The 19049-nt window shown below is 40.4% G+C and overlaps 1 protein-coding gene across 1 annotated transcript; it reads left to right on the forward strand.

The window, feature by feature from the left end:
* Positions 1-13201: 13201 nt before the first annotated feature.
* LOC138666826 (olfactory receptor 5V1-like) lies at positions 13202-14157 on the forward strand. Its single transcript, XM_069755002.1, has one exon. It carries the CDS (start codon positions 13225-13227, stop codon positions 14155-14157), a length of 933 nt encoding a protein of 310 aa, XP_069611103.1. The 5' UTR covers positions 13202-13224.
* The last annotated feature ends 4892 nt before the right edge of the window (positions 14158-19049 follow it).

The following is a 19049-nucleotide window of genomic DNA, read 5'->3' on the forward strand; positions in this document are numbered from 1 at the left end:
CCCTGTCATTGGAATCATGACATTCATGTACCCGGATCAGTCATCCTGGCCCCTTTGCAGAGAAACAGCCCCAAAGCATGATGTTTCCACCACCATGCTTTACAGTAGGTATGGTGTTTGATGACTGCAACTCAGTATTCTTTTTCCTCCAAACACGACAAGTTCTGTTTCTACCAAACAGTTCCAGTTTGGTTTCATCAGACCGTAGGACATTCTCCCAAAACTCCTCTGGATCATCCAAATGCTCTCTAGCAAACTTCAGATGGGCCCGGACATGTACTGGCTTAAGCAGTGGGACACGTCTGGCATTGCAGGATCTGAGTCCATGGTGGCGTAGTGTGTTACTTATGGTAGGCCTTGTTACATTGGTCCCAGCTCTCTGCAGTTCATAAACTAGGTCCCCCCGCGTGGTTCTGGGATTTTTGCTCACCGTTCTTGTGATCATTCTGACCCCACGGGGTGGGATTTTGCGTGGAGCCCCAGATCGAGGGAGATTATCAGTGGTCTTTGTATGTCTTCCATTTTCTAATTATTGCTCCCACTGTTGATTTCTTCACTCCAAGCTGGTTGGCTATTGCAGATTCAGTCTTCCCAGCCTGGTGCAGGGCTACAATTTTGTTTCTGGTGTCCTTTGACAGCTCTTTAGTCTTCACCATAGTGGAGTTTGGAGTCAGACTGTTTGAGGGTGTGCACAGGTGTCTTTTTATACTGATAACAAGTTTAAACAGGTGCCATTACTACAGGTAATGAGTGGAGGAAAGAGGAGACTCTTAAAGAAGAAGTTACAGGTCTGTGAGAGCCAGAAATCTTGATTGTTTGTTTCTGACCAAATACTTATTTTCCACCATAATATGCAAATAAAATGTTAAAAAAACAGACAATGTGTTAGGGCTAGCGGAACGCACCAAATAATAATACAGAGTATGGTGCGTTCGCAGCCCAGGGTCCACCGTGCAGAGATGGAACCTGCTGCCAAGTAATGACGGACTATATGGCGGTACTCATAAATATACACACGTGGGTTAAACTTCACCCAGCGTGAAGGAAGCGATCCTGTTGCGTCACAGGATCGCGGTACCGCACATAGAGCGCGAGCAAGTAGTCAGCGAACTCAACCCCAACTAGGATTGAAGTCCGATTAGACCCTTGCTGGCACAACACCGCAACTGGGTGTGTAAAGAAGCTAAATAACAATATTAGGGCACAAGAGTACATGCGGTGCCGCACTGACGAACGCCACTAACCACCCAGGCTTGTATAAGGAAAGCACAGAGGAAGTGCACGGCGCCGTACTGGCGGTCACAGCAACTGGACGCTGTAATGTGTGATACGTGCTGTAGGATAAGTCGGGCGCTAGATAGCAACCATACACCTTCCACGAACAGACATTCAATAGGGAAGGGGTATCCAAGGACGACTTGCACTCACAACAAACACACGTATGCAAATGTACACTAGCGCATGGCCGTGCGGTCATGCGCAGTTTATATAGTTGCAGCACAGGAAGTGGCCACAGAAACTTTGCCCTTCCAAGACCTGCCAAGAGGACCAATGGAATGTGCTGCAGGGCCTGAGCACATGACCCTCGATCTCCAACGGGAGATCTTGCCCTGGGCATGCTCAGTGTGTGCAGACAAGGACTTAGTCCCAGAGAAGTCCGCTCGCTGCTGACCAGCACTGGCTTTAATGGCAGAAGCTGAAGAAGCAGCAGTAACTCTCTGTACAGAGTGAGACCGAGCAAGACGCTGGGACCGACGTCCCTGCTGAGCAGACTTCACTGCGGCTGGATAAGAATGGGAGACCGCAGCGGAGATGGCTCGAGATTCCCCCTGTGCAAAAGCGGGAACTCGAGACCTAACACAATGTGATTTTCTGGATTTTTTTTTCTCAGTTTGTCTCCCATAGTTGAGGTCTACCTATGATGTAAATTTCAGACGCCTCTCATCTTTTTAAGTGGTGGAACTTGCACTATTGCTGACTGACTAAATACTTTTTTGCCCCACTGTATAAACTACGGTATGTGGTAAAATGAATGGTATTATTTAAAACTACATCTCAGACAGCAAAAAATCATCTCTCATATGGCTATGCCAACTGTAAAATAAAAAATTCTGACTCTTGGAAGAAGAGGAAAAAAAATTAATACTCAAAAACGAAAATTAACTGCTTAACTGGTTTGTTTGTTGTTCTGTGAATTGTTGGCATATGTTACTAGGAATATCTTGTACCATTATTTAATTCTCTGAGGATTGTGGCTTTAAACCTATAAATACTGACTGATTTGCACAAAGCCTTCCTTAGACTGCATTAGAGACGTGTAAGACATACGAAATGATCTGGATTTTTTAATGAATCCCCGTAAGTATTCTCCTACATCATCTATACATCTGACACATCTAATCTGATAGCAATACAATAGATGAACATTTACATTTATCATGTATTATGACCACACAGACGAGGCAGCTCTAAGCTTGCCAATTGACATAACTTATTCTGGTAGTAATATAGAGCTCTGACAAAAATGAAGAAACCACTGCAAAATGTTCAGTTTGTCTGATTTTTCTGTTTATAGGTATATTTTTGAGTAAAATATAAATTTTTCATTTATTCTATAAACTTCTGACATCATGTCTCTGAATTTCCAAGCAATAGATTTTGTATTTTTTTCTGAAAAGGAGAAATGGTCAAAATTAGAAAAAAAACAATGCTTTCAGACCTCAAATAATGCAAAGAAAACAAGCTCATAATCATTTAGAAACAACAATACTAATGTCTTAACTCAGGAAGAGTTCAGAAATCAATATTTTGTGGGATAACCATGATTTTTAATCACAGCTTTCATGTGTCTTGGCATGCTTTCCACCAGTCTTTCACACTGCTTCTGGCGCAAACATTTTTAGCAATTCTTCTTTGTTTGATGTCTTGTGAATATCCATCATCCTCTTGATTACATTCCAGAGACTTTCAATGGGGTTCAATGACAGGGATTTGATGTGGTGGTCTCTTAATTTTTTTCCAAAGCTGTATTACTTGCAGTTGTACATAATCTGTTAGTAAATCTAATATATAAAGCTGAATGTGTGTATGTGTGTATGTATGTATGTATGTATGTATGTCCGGGATTGGCATCTGCACCGTTGCAGCTACAGCCACAAAATTTTGCACGGTCACACGTCTGGACCCCAAGAGTGTCATAGGCTATGTTGTGAGGCAAAACAATTTTGCCCCTATCTACATAATGGGGAAAAACTGAAAGGAAAAGTGTTGGAGGTGTTGCAGCTACAGCCACAAAATGTTGCACAGTCACACGTCTGGACCCTGAGAGCGTCATAGGCTATGTTGTGAGGTGAAATTTTATCCCCGCACTTTCCAATTCACCAAACAATTTTGCCCCATCTACATAATGGGGAAAAAGTGAAAGGAAAAGTGTTGGAGGCAAATTGACAGCTGCCAGATGTGAACAAGGGGGACTTAAAGAGTGAGAGCGATGGCGCCAAAGAGTATATACCGTACAATTGCTAAGGTGGGGCCCCGACATGGGATACTCACCACACACGGGGATATGAACACACACACAAAATGCACCACACACTACCACATGCTTGAACACATATACCACTCTCAGCACACATTTCACCACACATACACCAACCTCGCCACATAAAAGTCGAAACACAAAAGTTGCCGCTCAAAACTCACCACGCGCAAAACTCGCCACATGCAAAACTAGGCTCACGCAAAACTTGCCACACGTGCAAAACTCACCTCATGGAAATCTCGCCACAAGCAAAACTTGCACACGCGGAAAAATTGCCACATGCACAAAAGTTGCAACACATGCAAAAGTTGCCTCACACAAAACTTGCACATACTCAAAACGCACCACACATAAAACTCACCACGTGCAAAACTCACCATGCGCAAAACTTGCTGCACACAACTTGCTACACTAACCTGTCACATGCAACTCGACACACAAAAAGTTGCTACACGCATGTTGCCACACAAAATTAATCTCACAAAAGTCGCTACATGCATGTAACCACATGCAACTCAACACACACAACTTGACACATGACACTCGCCCTAAAACACACACAAGTCTGGTATTATCCTTCAAAAATAAAAATCTGATTAATAAGCAGACAAACTGCAAGAGCAACAAATGTACCATATAGGAAATATGGCAGCTGTCAGTCACATGACCTGTCTATTATGTGTATGTGTGAGCTAATATATACTGCCAGGGGGGAGGGCTTCCTGTTGGCTGGGGATTTATCAGGCTGCCAATTTAGCTTACAAATACTGAGGTAAAAATACTGAGCAAATAACGTGTGAATGCGGTCTAATACAGGAGGAGATGACACACAGATATATACTATATGCAGGAGGAGATGACACACAGGTATATACTATATACAGGAGAGATGACATACAGGTATATACTATATACAGGAGGAGATGACACACACGTATATACTGTATACAGGAGGAGATGACACACAGGTATATACTATATACAGGATTAGATGACTTACAGGTATATACTGTATACAGGAGGAGATGACACACGTATATACTATATACAGGAGGAGATGACATACAGGTATATACTATATACAGGGGAGATGACACACAGGTATATACACTATATACAGGAGGAGATGACACACACATATATACTATATACAGGGGAGATGACACACAGGTATATACTATATACAGGAGGAGATGACATACTGGTATATACTATATACAGGAGGAGATGACATACAGGTATATACTATATACAGGAGGAGATGACATACAGGTATATACTATATACTGGAGGAGATGACACACAGGTATATACTATATACAGGAGCAGATGATACACAGGTATATACTATATACAGGAGGAGATGACTTACAAGTACATACTATATACAGGAGGAGATGACACACATATATACTATATACAAGAGGAGATGACATACAGGTATATACTATATAAAAGAGGAGATGACACATAGGTATATAGAGGAGGAGATGACATACAGCAGGTATATACTATATACAGGGGAGATGACATACAGGTATATACTATATACAGGAGATGACATACAGGTATATACTATATACAGAAGAGATGACATACAGGTATATAATATATACAGGAGGAGATGACACATGGGTATATACAATATACAGGAGGAGATGACATACAGCAGGTATATACTATTTACAGGGGAGATGACATACAGGTACATACTACATACAAGAGAAGACATACAGGTGTATACTATATATAAGGGAGATGACAAACATGTATATACTGAGGTGAAAATGAGGGGTGTGAGGTGAAAATGAAAAGGTGTGAGTGCAAAATGAGAGGAGTGAGGGAAAATAGTGGAGTGGTCGGAAAATGACAAATGTGAGGTCGAAATGACAAGTGTTAGGGGGGAATGAGAGGAGTGAGGGGGGAAATAAGGGAAGTGAGGGGGAAAATGAGAGCTGTAAGGGAGAAAATGAGAGGTGTAAGGGAGAAAATCAGAGGCATGATGGGAAAATAAGAGACATGGGGTGCTATAACTAACCACAGATATTTACTATGCCCAGGCAACGCCGGGCTCTTCAGCTAGTCTACTATATAAATAAATAGTAAAAAAAAGTACCGTAAATTGTTAATTAATTGAGCAAGTAAGTATAGGAGATAATTTATATATACAGTGGGGCAAAAAAGTATTTAGTCAGTCAGCAATAGTGCAAGTTCCACCACTTAAAAAGATGAGAGGCGTCTGTAATTTACATCATAGGTAGACCTCAACTATGGGAGACAAACTGAGAAAAAAAAATCCAGAAAATCACATTGTCTGTTTTTTTAACATTTTATTTGCATATTATGCATACCATCCTGGTATGCATGACATCCTCATCCCCAACCTAGTATGCATGGCCCCTTCATCGTAAGGATGCACATTCAGCTGAAATAAAACTTTGCCTGCAGCAGACCCCCTGAACCAGGCATGAATGCCAAGGGGTCTACAGTGCTTGGGGGCCGCATGAAGCAGCCTCAGGGGCCTCATGCGGTCTGCAGGCCATGTGTTTGAGACACCTGCCTTATAGTAAAGGGTTGTTCACAAAAAACAAGGATTGGGGATAACTTGCTGCTTGCAGGGGGTCTAACCGCTGGGACTTGCAGCCATCACGAGAACAGGGTTTTGAAGTTCTGAGAATGACACTGCAGCAACGTCTTGAGTGGAGTGGAGGTGCGTATGCTGAACTGATAGAAATGCCAAGCAGTCTCATTGACAATGAGGGTTGTGGAGCATGTGCATCTCATTTTATTCAGAATGTACAGTATATATATATACAGTTAGGGCCAGAAATATTTGGACAGTGACACAATTTTCGCGATTTGGGCTCTGCATGCCACCACATTGGATTTGAAATGAAACCTCTACAACAGAATTCAAGTGCAGATTGTAACGTTTAATTTGAAGGGTTGAACAAAAATATCTGATAGAAAATGTAGGAATTGTACACATTTCTTTACAAACACTCCACATTTTAGGAGGTCAAAAGTAATTGGACAAATAAACATAACCCGGGCGGCACGGTGTCTTAGTGGTTAGCACTGCAGCCTTGCAGCGCTGGAGTCCTGGGTTCGAATCCCACCAAGGACAACATCTGCAAAGAGTTTGTATGTTCTCTCCGTGTTTGCGTGGGTTTCCTCCCACATTCCAAAGACATACTGATAGGGAATTTAGATTGTGAGCCCCATCAGGGACAGTGATGATAATGTGTGCAAAAATGTAAAGCGCTGCGGAATATGTTAGCGCTATATAAAAATAAAGATTATTATTATAACCCAAACAAAATATTTTTATTTTCAATATTTTGTTGCAAATCCTTTGGAGGCAATCACTGCCTTAAGTCTGGAACCCATGGACATCACCAAACACTGGGTTTCCTCCTTCTTAATGCTTTGCCAGGCCTTTACAGCCGCAGCCTTCAGGTCTTGCTTGTTTGTGGGTCTTTTCGTCTTAAGTCTGGATTTGAGCAAGTGAAATGCATGCTCAATTGGGTTTAGATCTGGAGATTGACTTGGCCATTGCAGAATGTTCCACTTTTTGGCACTCATGAACTCCTGGGTAGCTTTGGCTGTATGCTTGGGGTCATTGTCCATCTGTACTATGAAGCGCCGTCCAATCAACTTTGCAGCATTTGGCTGAATCTGGGCTGAAAGTATATCCCGGTACACTTCAGAATTCATCCGGCTACTCTTGTCTGCTCTTATGTCATCAATAAACACAAGTGACCCAGTGCCATTGAAAGCCATGCATGCCCATGCCATCACGTTGCCTCCACCATGTTTTACAGAGGATGTGGTGTGCCTTGGATCATGTGCCGTTCCCTTTCTTCTCCAAACGTTTTTCTTCCCATCATTCTGGTACAGGTTGATCTTTGTCTCATCTGTCCATAGAATACTTTTCCAGAACTGAGCTGGCTTCTTGAGGTGTTTTTCTGCAAATTTAACTCTGGCCTGTCTATTTTTGGTATTGATGAATGGTTTGCATCTAGATGTGAACCCTTTGTATTTACTGTCATGGAGTCTTCTCTTTACTGTTGACTTAGAGACAGATACACCTACTTCACTGAGAGTGTTCTGGACTTCAGTTGATGTTGTGAACGGGTTCTTCTTCACCAAATTAAGTATGCGGCGATCATCCACCACTGTTGTCATCCGTGGACGCCCAGGCCTTTTTGAGTTCCCAAGCTCACCAGTCAATTCCTTTTTTCTCAGAATGTACCCAACTGTTGATTTTGCTACTCCAAGCATGTCTGCTATCTCTCTGATGGATTTTTCTTTTTTTTCAGCCTCAGGATGTTCTGCTTCACCTCAATTGAGAGTTCCTTTGACCGCATGTTGTCTGCTCACAGCAACGGCTTCCAAATGCAAAACCACACACCTGGAATCCACCCCTGACCTTTTAACTACTTCATTGATTACAGGTTAACGAGGGAGACGCCTTCAGAGTTAATTGCAGCCCTTAGAGTCCATTGTCCAATTACTTTTGGTCCCTTGAAAAAGAGGACGCTATGCATTACAGAGCTATGATTCCTAAACCCTTTCTCCGAATTGGATGTGGAAACTATCATATTGCAGCTGGGAGTGTGCACTTTCAGCCCATATTATATATATAATTGTGTTTCTGAACATGTTTTTGTAAACAGCTAAAATAACAAAACTTGTGTCACTGTCCAAATATTTCTGGCCCTAACTGTATATATATATATATATATATATATATATATTTATATATATATATATATATATATATATATATATAAAAATATATATATATATATATATATATATATATATATATATATATATAATTAAAACCAGCTTTAGACTACAAAAAAATAGCCTATTATTGATGAAAATCAAAAGTTAGTTCAACATTAAGGAGATGTATAAGTACTTCCTTTATATTTATTTTTGCCTTTTGAATCCATTACTGACTTGGGCTTAAAAAAACTGCATCAGAACCTGCACCAAAAGGTGCATGTGTGATTCCAGCCTTTAAGGCTATATTCCAACAATGAGATTTTGGTGAGTTTTTGATGTTGCAGATTTTCTGCACCTAATGGTTACTTGCATTTTTTTGTTGTTGCGTTTTTGAGTGAGCTTTTTTACGTGCGTTTTTATCACGTTTTTAACTTTGGGTTTTTTGTTTGCCTTTTGTTGTTTCGTAATGTTTTACACAAAGCTGCTTCATTTTTAATACCTCCTGAAATTTGACAAAACTTAGTATAGTCATGTGCAGATGACATGCATTTTTAATTAGTTTCCTTTGTGTAAATGCACTAAATACGCCTGTGCATTATTTGTCTGCGGATGTTCCGCAACTAATGCAAGTCTATGGGAAAATCTGCACATAAAACTCAATGTAACCAGCAAGAGAAATTGACATGTTACGGCTTTGAAACACGCACTGCAGGACAGTTTACACTGAGTAAAAAAAAAGTGCAGTGGGCAAGAGATTTCTACAAATCCATCCACTTTGCTGGAACTGTAAGCGGCTTCATATTTGACACAGTGAAAATAAGCAGCGTCAAAAACTCACCCAAAACTCATCTTGTGCACACAGTCTTCGGCCGCTTCATGTCAATGTTTCCAGTACGTGTAGTGTCATTTTTCACACGTAGTAGAGACACACCCATTATAATCTAGGCGTTGCGCCCATGTGTCTGTGTGACTCACACGTAGACATTTCCATTTTTTTCCGGCAGCACTGATGTAAAAAATATCATGTACACGTGCACACGGATATCACACATGTACCCACAGATAACACCGGTACTGGTGTTTCCTGTACCGTAAATATTAGATCATGTGAAGGAGTCCTTAAGGAGAATTGCTGTTTCAGTAACTAAATGTTATTTATTAATAAAATGAACAAAATATCCTATCCCCCATTAGCTTCACCACTCAATGACACATTATTATTATTATTTATTTATATAGCACCATTAATTCCATGGTGCTGTACATGAGAAGGGGTTACATCAAAATACAAATATCACTTACAGTAAACAAAACTAACAATGACAGACTGGTACAAAAGGAAGAGGACCCTGCCCTTGCGGGCTTATATTCGACAGGATTATGGGGAAGGAGACAGTAGGTCGAGGGTTGCAGTAGCTCCAAATGGTGTTGAGGTGGCCGTGTGGTCTTTACAGGCTGTAAGCTTCTTTGAAGAGGTGGGTCTTCAGGTTTCTTTTGATGGATCCAAAAGTACTGGATAACTGGATGTGTTGCGGCACTGAGTTCCAGAGGATGGGTGATATTCGGGAGAAGTCTTGGAGGCGATTGAGTGAGGAGCGAATAAGCGTGGAGGAAAGGAGGAGGTCTTGGGAGGACCGGAGATTACGTGAGGGAAGATATTGAGAGATTAGTGTGGAAATATACGAGGAAAAAGGTTATGGATGGCTTTGTAGGTCAGTGTTAGTAATTTAAACTGGATACGCTGGAAAATTGGGAGCCAGTGAAGGGATTTGCAAAGAGGTGAAGCAGGAGTGTAGCGAGGAGAGAGTTTAATTAGTCGCGCAGCAGAGTTAAGGATGGACTGGAGGGGTGCGAGAGTGTTAGAAGGTAGGCCACAGAGGAGTATGTTGCAGTAGTCGAGGCGGGAGATGATTAGGGCATGCACGAGCATTTTGGTAGAGTGTGGGTTGAGGAAAGGACGGATTCTGGAAATATTTTTGAGCTGGAGGTGACAGGAGGTGGCGAGAGCTTGGATGTGCGGTTTGAAGGACAGGGCAGAGTCAAGGGTTACTCCGAGGCAGCGGATTTTGGGGACAGGGGAAAGTGTGATTTCATTTATTTTGATAGATCGATCAGGTAGGGAAGATATGCGTGATGGAGGAAAGATAATGAGTTCAGATTTGTCCACATTGAGCTTGAGGAAGCGAGAGGAGAAGAAGGAGGATATGGCTGATAGACACTCTGGGATTCTGGAGAGCAGAGAGGTAACATCTGGGCCAGAAAGGTAGATCTGAGTGTCATCGGCATATAGATAGTACTGGAAGCCATAGGACCTTATGAGTTGTCCCAGGCCGAGTGTATAGATTGAGAAGAGTAAGGGTCCTAGGATAGAGCCTTGGGGAACTCCAACAGAGAGGGAGCGAGATGAAGAGGTAGTATAGGAGTAGGAAACACTAAATGTGCGGTTGGCAAGGTATGAGGAGATCCAAGATAGGGCAACGTCTTTGACCCCAAAGGAAGAGAGGATCTGTAGTAGGAGGCAGTGGTCAACTGTGTCGAAGGCAGAGGACAGGTCTAGGAGGAGGAATATAGAGAATTGTCTGTTAGCTTTGGCTGTAAGTAAGTCATTAGTAATTTTGGTCAGGGCAAATGGTGGGGACGGAAGCCAGATTGTAGGTTGTCGAAGAGAGAGTTAGATGCAAAGTGAGAGGAAAGTTCAGCATGGACATGCTGCTCAAGGAATTTGGAAGCAAATGGGAGCAAAGATATGGGGTGATAGCTGGACATAGCGCTTGGGTCAAGGGATGGCTTTTTGAGGATAGGTGTGATTGTAGCATGTTTGAAGGCAGAAGGGAAGGTACCAGAAGTTAGTGAAAGGTTGAAGAGATGGGTTAGGGATGGGATTAGTGTGGTGGTGAGGTTGGGAGGAGGTGGGATGGAATAGGGTCAAGTGCACAAGTGGTGAGGTGTGATTTGGAGAGAAGATGAGCAAGCTCCCCTTCAGAGATTTTGGAGAGTGAAGTTATGGGGTTTGGGCATTGTTCTGGCATACAAAGGGGTTGTGGTGGTTGGACAACAAAGACTTGCCTTGTTTGGTCTATCTTATCTTTGAAGTGCGTGGCAAAGTCCCCGGCAATGATTAGGGAACTCGGAGGGGGCAGTGGTGGGCGGAGGAGGGAGTGAAAAGTGTTGAACAACTGTTTGGGGTTTGTGGGATAAGGAAGATACGAGTGTTGTGAAGTAGGTCTGTTTAGCAGAGGTGAGAGTTGATTTGAATGCCAGTGTTGCTTGTTTGCGTGCAGTGAAATCATCTTGTGAATGCGTTCACACATCAATTATTACATTTTTTTACTCCTCTTCTTCCAACAAGCCATAGCTTTTTTGTTTTTCAGTTGACATGGCCGTCTGAGGGCTTGTTTTTTTGCGGGGGGAGCTGTAGTTTGGAATGACACAACTCATGTTAACACACAATACACTATAAGGGGGAAAAAAATTCTAAACGCAGTGCAATAGTGAAAATAAAAGCAATTTCAACTTTATTTTTTCGGGAGTTGGGTATATAGGGTTGATTGAGTTATAAAAATATGGTGATATCACATTTTTAGACTTATTTTATTATTTAAGTCTTAAAAAAAATGTGGTTTGAAAAATAAAATTTGGTGTTTTCTGCGATATTTTGATACCCATTACTTTTTGTTTTTCTGTTGATGGAGCTTCATGTGGGCTCTTTTTTTTAAGGCGAAATGATGTTTTAGCTTTTTTCTAACACTTTTTATTGCATTTTTTGAGGGATGTGTAGTGAACAAAGACATAAATTTGGGCATTTTATTTTTTCCCACACTGTACAGTTTAATTTTTTAAAATATTTTTTATAGATCAGACTTGTATTTTAAATATATGCCATTACTTCATTTTTAAATGGGAAAAAGTTGGGTGATTTCAAGACGAATTTTTAGCGCTTACACGAAGAATACATTCATAGGAATGAGAAATATAAAGTAAGGACATACAGTTCTCCTCCCGGCTACTGGAACCAATTTTGACATGAAACCACAGTGTAGTTTTTCCCCCAAATTCTCTGGGTTATATTTGTCTGAAAGAGAAGCTGTCTATCGTACTGCAGCCAATTAAATCTCAATTTTCATTTCTTAAACTGTGCTGGTAAAATTAATGCTGCATTTTGATTGGCTTCTAGAGTCAACAAAGACTGATTTTCTTCTTTTGGACAGTTTTGATAAATCTGTCATGTCGTATTCACAGTTCAGACATGTATGTATAAATATACTATTAACAGTATCATTGCTTTGTAGGTAAAGTGCAATCACCAGACTCCCACTTAAAGTGAACCTGTGAGCAGGATTTTGCTAAGTAAACTACAGACACTATCAAGATGGTGCTGTTAAACTGATTAAAATTATACCTGGGGTGAAGAAATCCATCTTGTGGTTCTTGTGTAATCAGTGTTAAAAGTTTTCAGTTAATGAGATGCTCGTGCTCCTGGGTGGGACTGTAGGCAGAGTCTCATCTTCCTGCTCAAAGCCAAATAAACCAAATAGAAACCTGCCCTTAAGCTGCCCTGAAGCTCAAATACTTTCCTCATCATAGAGGCAGACTGTTTGTGCTTTGGGGCGGCATGTGGGCAGATCTTACCTTGCTTTCTCTTGTTTAGAGCAGGAAGATAACACTCTGCCTACCGTCCCGCCCAGGAGCACGGGCATCTCATTAACTGAAAACTTCTAACACTGATTGCACAAGAACCACAAGACGGATTTCTTCACCCCAAGTATCATTTTAATTAGTTTAACACTGCCAACCTGACAATGCCTATAGTTTACTAACCAAATTCCTGCTGACTGCTTCGCTTTGAGTATAAAGTAATTGAAACAACTATTCATGTCCCTGCATAAAGTTCCAATAAATCCCTATAATTTATTTTAGGAATGATGTCTATCAAAACCAGTAGAGCGATGTTTAATGTGAGCATGAAGAGTCAGTCCAGGGTGGCCGAATTTACCGTGGAATGTTTCCCGGACATCTCTCCGATTCCTCTCTTTATAATAATCTTAATCATTTATCTTAGCATTGTATTGGGGAATATAACGGTGTATATATGTATTTCTGTGGACACTCGTCTGCACACACCAATGTACATTTTTCTGGGCAGCTTATCAATTGTAGACATTTTGTCCGCCTCAAATATCCTGCCATCGCTCCTCTCCATGCTCTTCACTCAGCAGAAGACCATATCATTTAATGGATGTATGGCGCAACTGTATTTCTTCATCTACCTTACCTGTACCGAGTTTTTCCTTCTCGCAGTCATGGCTTATGACCGGTATGTAGCCATCTGTCACCCACTACATTACGCCCTATTTATGAGCATAAAACTTTGCACGTCGTTCTTAGTAGGGACGTGGACTGCTGCTGCTCTGGAACCGGTTTTACATACAGTTTTCATTGCCAACTTGTCATTTTGTTCATCAGTCCAAGTCAATCATTTTTTCTGCGACATTTCCCCTCTGTTAAAGCTTTCATGCGATGATACCATCCATGTTGAAATTGCAACATACGTACTGGGAGCGATTGTAGGGCTGACTGCATTCACATTAACGCTGTTGTCCTATGTATATATTATCAACGCCATATTGAATATTAAGTCTGCAGATGGGAGACGGAAAGCCTTCTTTACCTGCGCCTCTCACCTGACATCTGTCATTGTATTTTATGGGACCTCCCTTTCTTTACATGTAAGACCCACATCAACATACGAACCAAGGCATGACAAGCTTTTCTCTCTTCTTTACATCATACTGATCCCATTATTGAACCCCCCTATTTACACCATGAAGAATAAGCACTTTAAAGAAGCATTTGTTAGATGTTTCAAGGCAACAATGTAAAAGGATATGACAAGTTTTTGATTTCCTCTCTGTTTGCAGATTGTCATAATGAATAAAATAAAATAATGGAATTCAAAAGCGTTTATCTGCCACAAGTATATCACATAGCACGTGCGTTTTGCATGTAATTTTTCACCTTCTGACTAAATTATTTTTTAAAAGGATGTTCCAACAAATATGTAATCACAGGGCTTCTTCCCATTGCTAGATCCCAAGAGATTAGATGCACTGTTCCTGAAAGTAAGGCTACTTTCACACTGGCGTTTTTTGCCATACGTCGCAATGCGTCGTTTAGGGGAAAAAACACATCCTGCAAAGTTGTTTGCAGGATGCGTTTTTGCCCCATAGAGTAACATTACCGACGCATTGCGACGTATTGTCACATGTCGCAACCGTCGTGCGACGGTTGCGCCATGTTGTGGTGGACCGCCGGGAGCAAAAAACATTAAATGTAACGTTTTTTGCTGCCGACGGACCGCTTTTTCCGACCGCGCATGCGCGGCCGGAACTCCGCCCCCACCTCCCCGCACCTGACAATGGGACAGCGGATGCGCCGGAGAAATGCATCCGCTGCACCTGTTGTGCGGCGCATCAAACGCTAGCGTCGGAATCTCGGCCCGACGCAATGCGACGGGCTGAATCCGACGCTAGTGTGAAAGTAGCCTAACCTAGAAGCGAGTGTCCACATTCCCTGCAACAACTGCAATGGAGAAATGAAGAGTTACAAAGTTCCTAGTGAAGTCAAAGGTCTTTACATGTCATGTACAGATATGTTGAGCCCTACATCACAAGAGATATTTAGGCGCTCTTTGAAATTGGATATCTGAAAATGGGTTTTCCAAAAGCAGTCGTCAACTCGTCTCAGACCAGATTTGAGCTTTGATGAGCATATAAGTGGGACTGGAAAATGACTGTCTAATGGATATACTATAGAAAAGAATTGAGCAGCTTGTAATGTATGGGAATATATGCAAGCTCCAGAATAAAAAAATGGTACAAAATGTCCTAAAATACCTTCAATAAAATAAAAATCGATACTTGCTGCGTTATCCATAGCCTTCAAGTGAAGCACATATATCAATTGGTCTCAGGAAAATCAATCGGAATATGGTCTGATATACAATGCTTGGAAGGGCACGATGCCACTATACCAGCCATGTGCCAATGTTCTCACAATAGGTTTTGGGACTTTGTAGTTGGACCTTGACTAAATATTAAATTATGTCATATACTAGTGAAGGCAAACTCCGTACTATCTGGTTGTCGTCTTAAACTTTTTATGAATTGTTGATAATGCTTTTGTAAATGTTGATGTCACTATATACACTTTAGCGACCAAAGCCTTAGGACACGCTTAATCATTGAATTCGGCTTTTCATTTAGTCCCATTGTCACACGTCTAGGAAATGGAATATTGACATGGCTGCTTGGACCAGAGCCTTGCGAATAGATATTGTCATCTCTAATATTTACTTATAATCTGATTGGACTGTGTTGGTTCATGAATAAGGATTATCTACTTAATAATAATAATAATAATAATTTTTATTTATATAGCGCCAACATATTCCGCAGCGCTTTACAAATTATAGAGGGGACTTGTACAGACAATAGACATTACAGCATAACAGAAATACAGTTCAAAACAGATACCAGGAGGAGTGAGGGCCCTGCTCGCAAGCTTACAGACTATGAGGAAAAGGGGAGACACGAGAGGTGGATGGTAACAATTGCTTTAGTTATTCGGACCAGCTATAGTGTAAGGCTCAGGTGTTCATGTAAAGCTGCATGAACCAGTATGTAGCAGTACAGACACAGAGGGCTAATACTGCATAAAGTGTATGAGAACTTCTTTTTAACGCAATATTTGGACAATTTTTCTTTGTGTTCTAAATGTAAAATGCGACGACTCTAAAATAAATGTAAAAAGAGTCAACGATGATTAAATTCCTTTATTAAAGTTCTCACAAACACTGGAGATTTCATTAACTCAGAATGGAATGTTTTTATTTAGATATAAATGTTTCCAGTTTGTAGGTTTCTTATTGTCAATTTTGAATATTCCTCAGGGTTAGCAGGCTCACAAAAAGCTCTTAAAGAGAATCTTTGAGCAGGTTTTTGCTATGTAATCTGAGAGCAGTTTGATGTAGGGGTTGAAACACTGATTTCAGTGATGTGTCTCTTATTAGGTTGTGTGCTGTTGTTTCAATACAATGAGTATTTTATTACCAGGAGATTATCACTGCTCAGACCACATTGCCCGTTAGCCCTGGTCAGACCACGCCCCCTTCTCTGATAAGCAGCTCACTGTCAATAGATAATGTACACAGAAAACTGTGGTGGGTGCGGAGACAGTTTTCTGAGCTCGGCTACGTGCTACATCTAAAAGCTCTGATTGTAGCACAACTGCTGCACCCAGTAAAGTAAGTGACACCTTGCTGGAATCAAGGTCTCTTTCTCTACATCATGCTGCTCTCAGATGAGGAAGCAAAAACCTGGTGACGGATTCTCTTTAAGATGAGTATGCCCATATGCACCCATTGGCCCCTTAGTGATTATTAGAATATAGCAAGGGGCAATTTGCAAAGATCATTTTCTGAAATTATGGGCTACAGGATGTGAGACTAATTTGCTGATAAAAAATGTGGTGGCAATGACTTATAAGTAATAAGAACTGCTTCAAATACTGTTGAAAATTGGATCATGTTGCTAACATAGCGAATTGTGAGAACGTTAATTTGACAATAAGAACTAGGACTGAGACTGTATGGCAACATGTTGGTCTCAGACCATATTCCTGGTGGTAGCCCCTGGAGACCCACATCTGCACGAATGGAAGGGTGGGAGCTGATGGACACTTGTGGGGTATTGATCAATTGCAAGATTCCTGTCGATGACTATTCAATTTGGCTATAAGGTTCTGCAACAATCAAAGTGTTTTATGCCTAGTGTAAACTGCAGTCACGTTGTCCTATGGTGAACTATGAAGTGGGAGAAACAGAAAATTATTCTATGAAACCATAGGATCTATGATGTATATTGAAGCTGCTCCCACTGAACAACCCTTGTGTAAATTGTAGGTTTGGGTACAGATATGCTGTTTCACCACTAGATGGCTCTGTAGCACCACGAAGATCACATTTGATTTATAAATTAGAAAATATTTTGCTGAACTTTAAAAAGGATTTACTGAGGCAGAATATACGACATATAGGAAGTGACTGCAAGTGTGAGGGTCTCAGTCATAAAGAATGTTGCAAGAAAATCCACCGGAAACACAGCATCCCAAAATAAGATTGTACTGAACTTCATAATAACCATTACAGTTGATCGAATCAATATGAATCAAATTTGTTTATAATTTTTCAAAATTTGCTGATTCTAGTGAATCTGCATTTGCCTTAGACAAAAAATATATCTGTACAGTGTCAGCCAGCAGATGTAAAAATATTGAAAAATTGAGAATGCTCAGTGGTTGAAATAGTTTAACGGTTAATTTAAAAGATGGTGCAAATGATCAAGCTTTCCAGACTACTCCATCCTTTTTTTTCCCCACTGCACATGCACATGATGTTTTTTTCAATTCTAACAATTCTGTACAGGTTTTTATCTCACAGAAGTCAGTAAGCTAAATAAAAAAGAAAATGAAATTTTCATTTTTGCATAGCGCACATGCGCTTAATTGCTGTTTTCCACATCCTTATTTTAGCTACATTGCAAAAACAGTATAAATATTGTTAGTACATTAAACAAAAAAAAACACCAAATGTGAATTAACAATAAAATTATGAAAAATAAAACTAACAACTTATAACAAAAGAAGTAGCTACGTTCACATAAGCAGATATTTCATCAGTATCCTAGCTATATTTTACTGTCGTCAATTAGAAGCTTTTCTTTATCCATCAGACAGTTCATGTAAGAGTGTAAAATATGCACGTGCAGGTATGTTAAAAATGTTGCATGCGCTGCATTCGAATGCATACAAACTTCATGCAGATGTTGTTTTTGGAAAAAAAATAAACACTTTTCAGCCTGTATATGATTTTTTATGGAGAAGTCTATTGACACTTCTTGATCAAAACTTCCAGTGTCATAAATACAAGAGATTACAACGATAACCCTTTATAAATATAAGACCACAAAAGACAAAATTCTCAAATCTGAACAGCTTTTTATTTACTTTATTACTCCTACAGCTTGTAATGTTATATAGATCTGGCACAAACCTTCTTACTATAACTATAACTGTTTTCTTCCAACATAGATAGAATCTTCTACACCAAAGCCATCTATAAACAAGCGAAGCTCTAGAAACATGAAGTCTAGTTATTACTGATAAAATATCAAAACGTAAAGTTAAGTTCTTTAGGGATTTCATGTTTGAGTAATTAAGCTTTATGAAAGGCCGGCCTCGCACTAGCGTGTTTTACGGACGTAAGAGAGGTGCTGAAAATACGGATTGCATACGGTACAATGCTTCTCTATGCCCCAGCTCCTATCAGCCGAATTTTACTGATCCGTATTATACTGTCTTCTACGGCCGTAGAAAAACGCAGCATGCTGCGTTTGTCACCGTATTGCGCAAAAAATACGCCAATGAAAGTCTATGGGGGCCAGAAAAATACGGATTACACACGGACCAGCAGTGTGACTTGCGAAAAATACGCAGCGGTGTTCTATAGAAAAGCCGGCAATTCAGTGCGGTGTACAGTAAAATCACACTGACAGCTTACAGTAGAATAGGTAGAATAAATGTCTACACATAGTATAGGGGTTTTTATATATATATATATATATATATATATATATATATATATACATATATATATATATATATATATATATATATATGTCAGTGAGACACATATATGTATATATATTAATATTTC

This window comes from Ranitomeya imitator, chromosome 2 (assembly GCF_032444005.1).
Source record: "Ranitomeya imitator isolate aRanImi1 chromosome 2, aRanImi1.pri, whole genome shotgun sequence".
NCBI lineage: Eukaryota > Metazoa > Chordata > Amphibia > Anura > Dendrobatidae > Ranitomeya > Ranitomeya imitator.

What these genes read in the sequence shown, in the direction of transcription:
- LOC138666826 (XM_069755002.1), top strand. Translation starts at nt 13,225, where the DNA reads ATGTTTAATGTGAGCATGAAGAGTCAGTCCAGGGTGGCCGAATTTACC.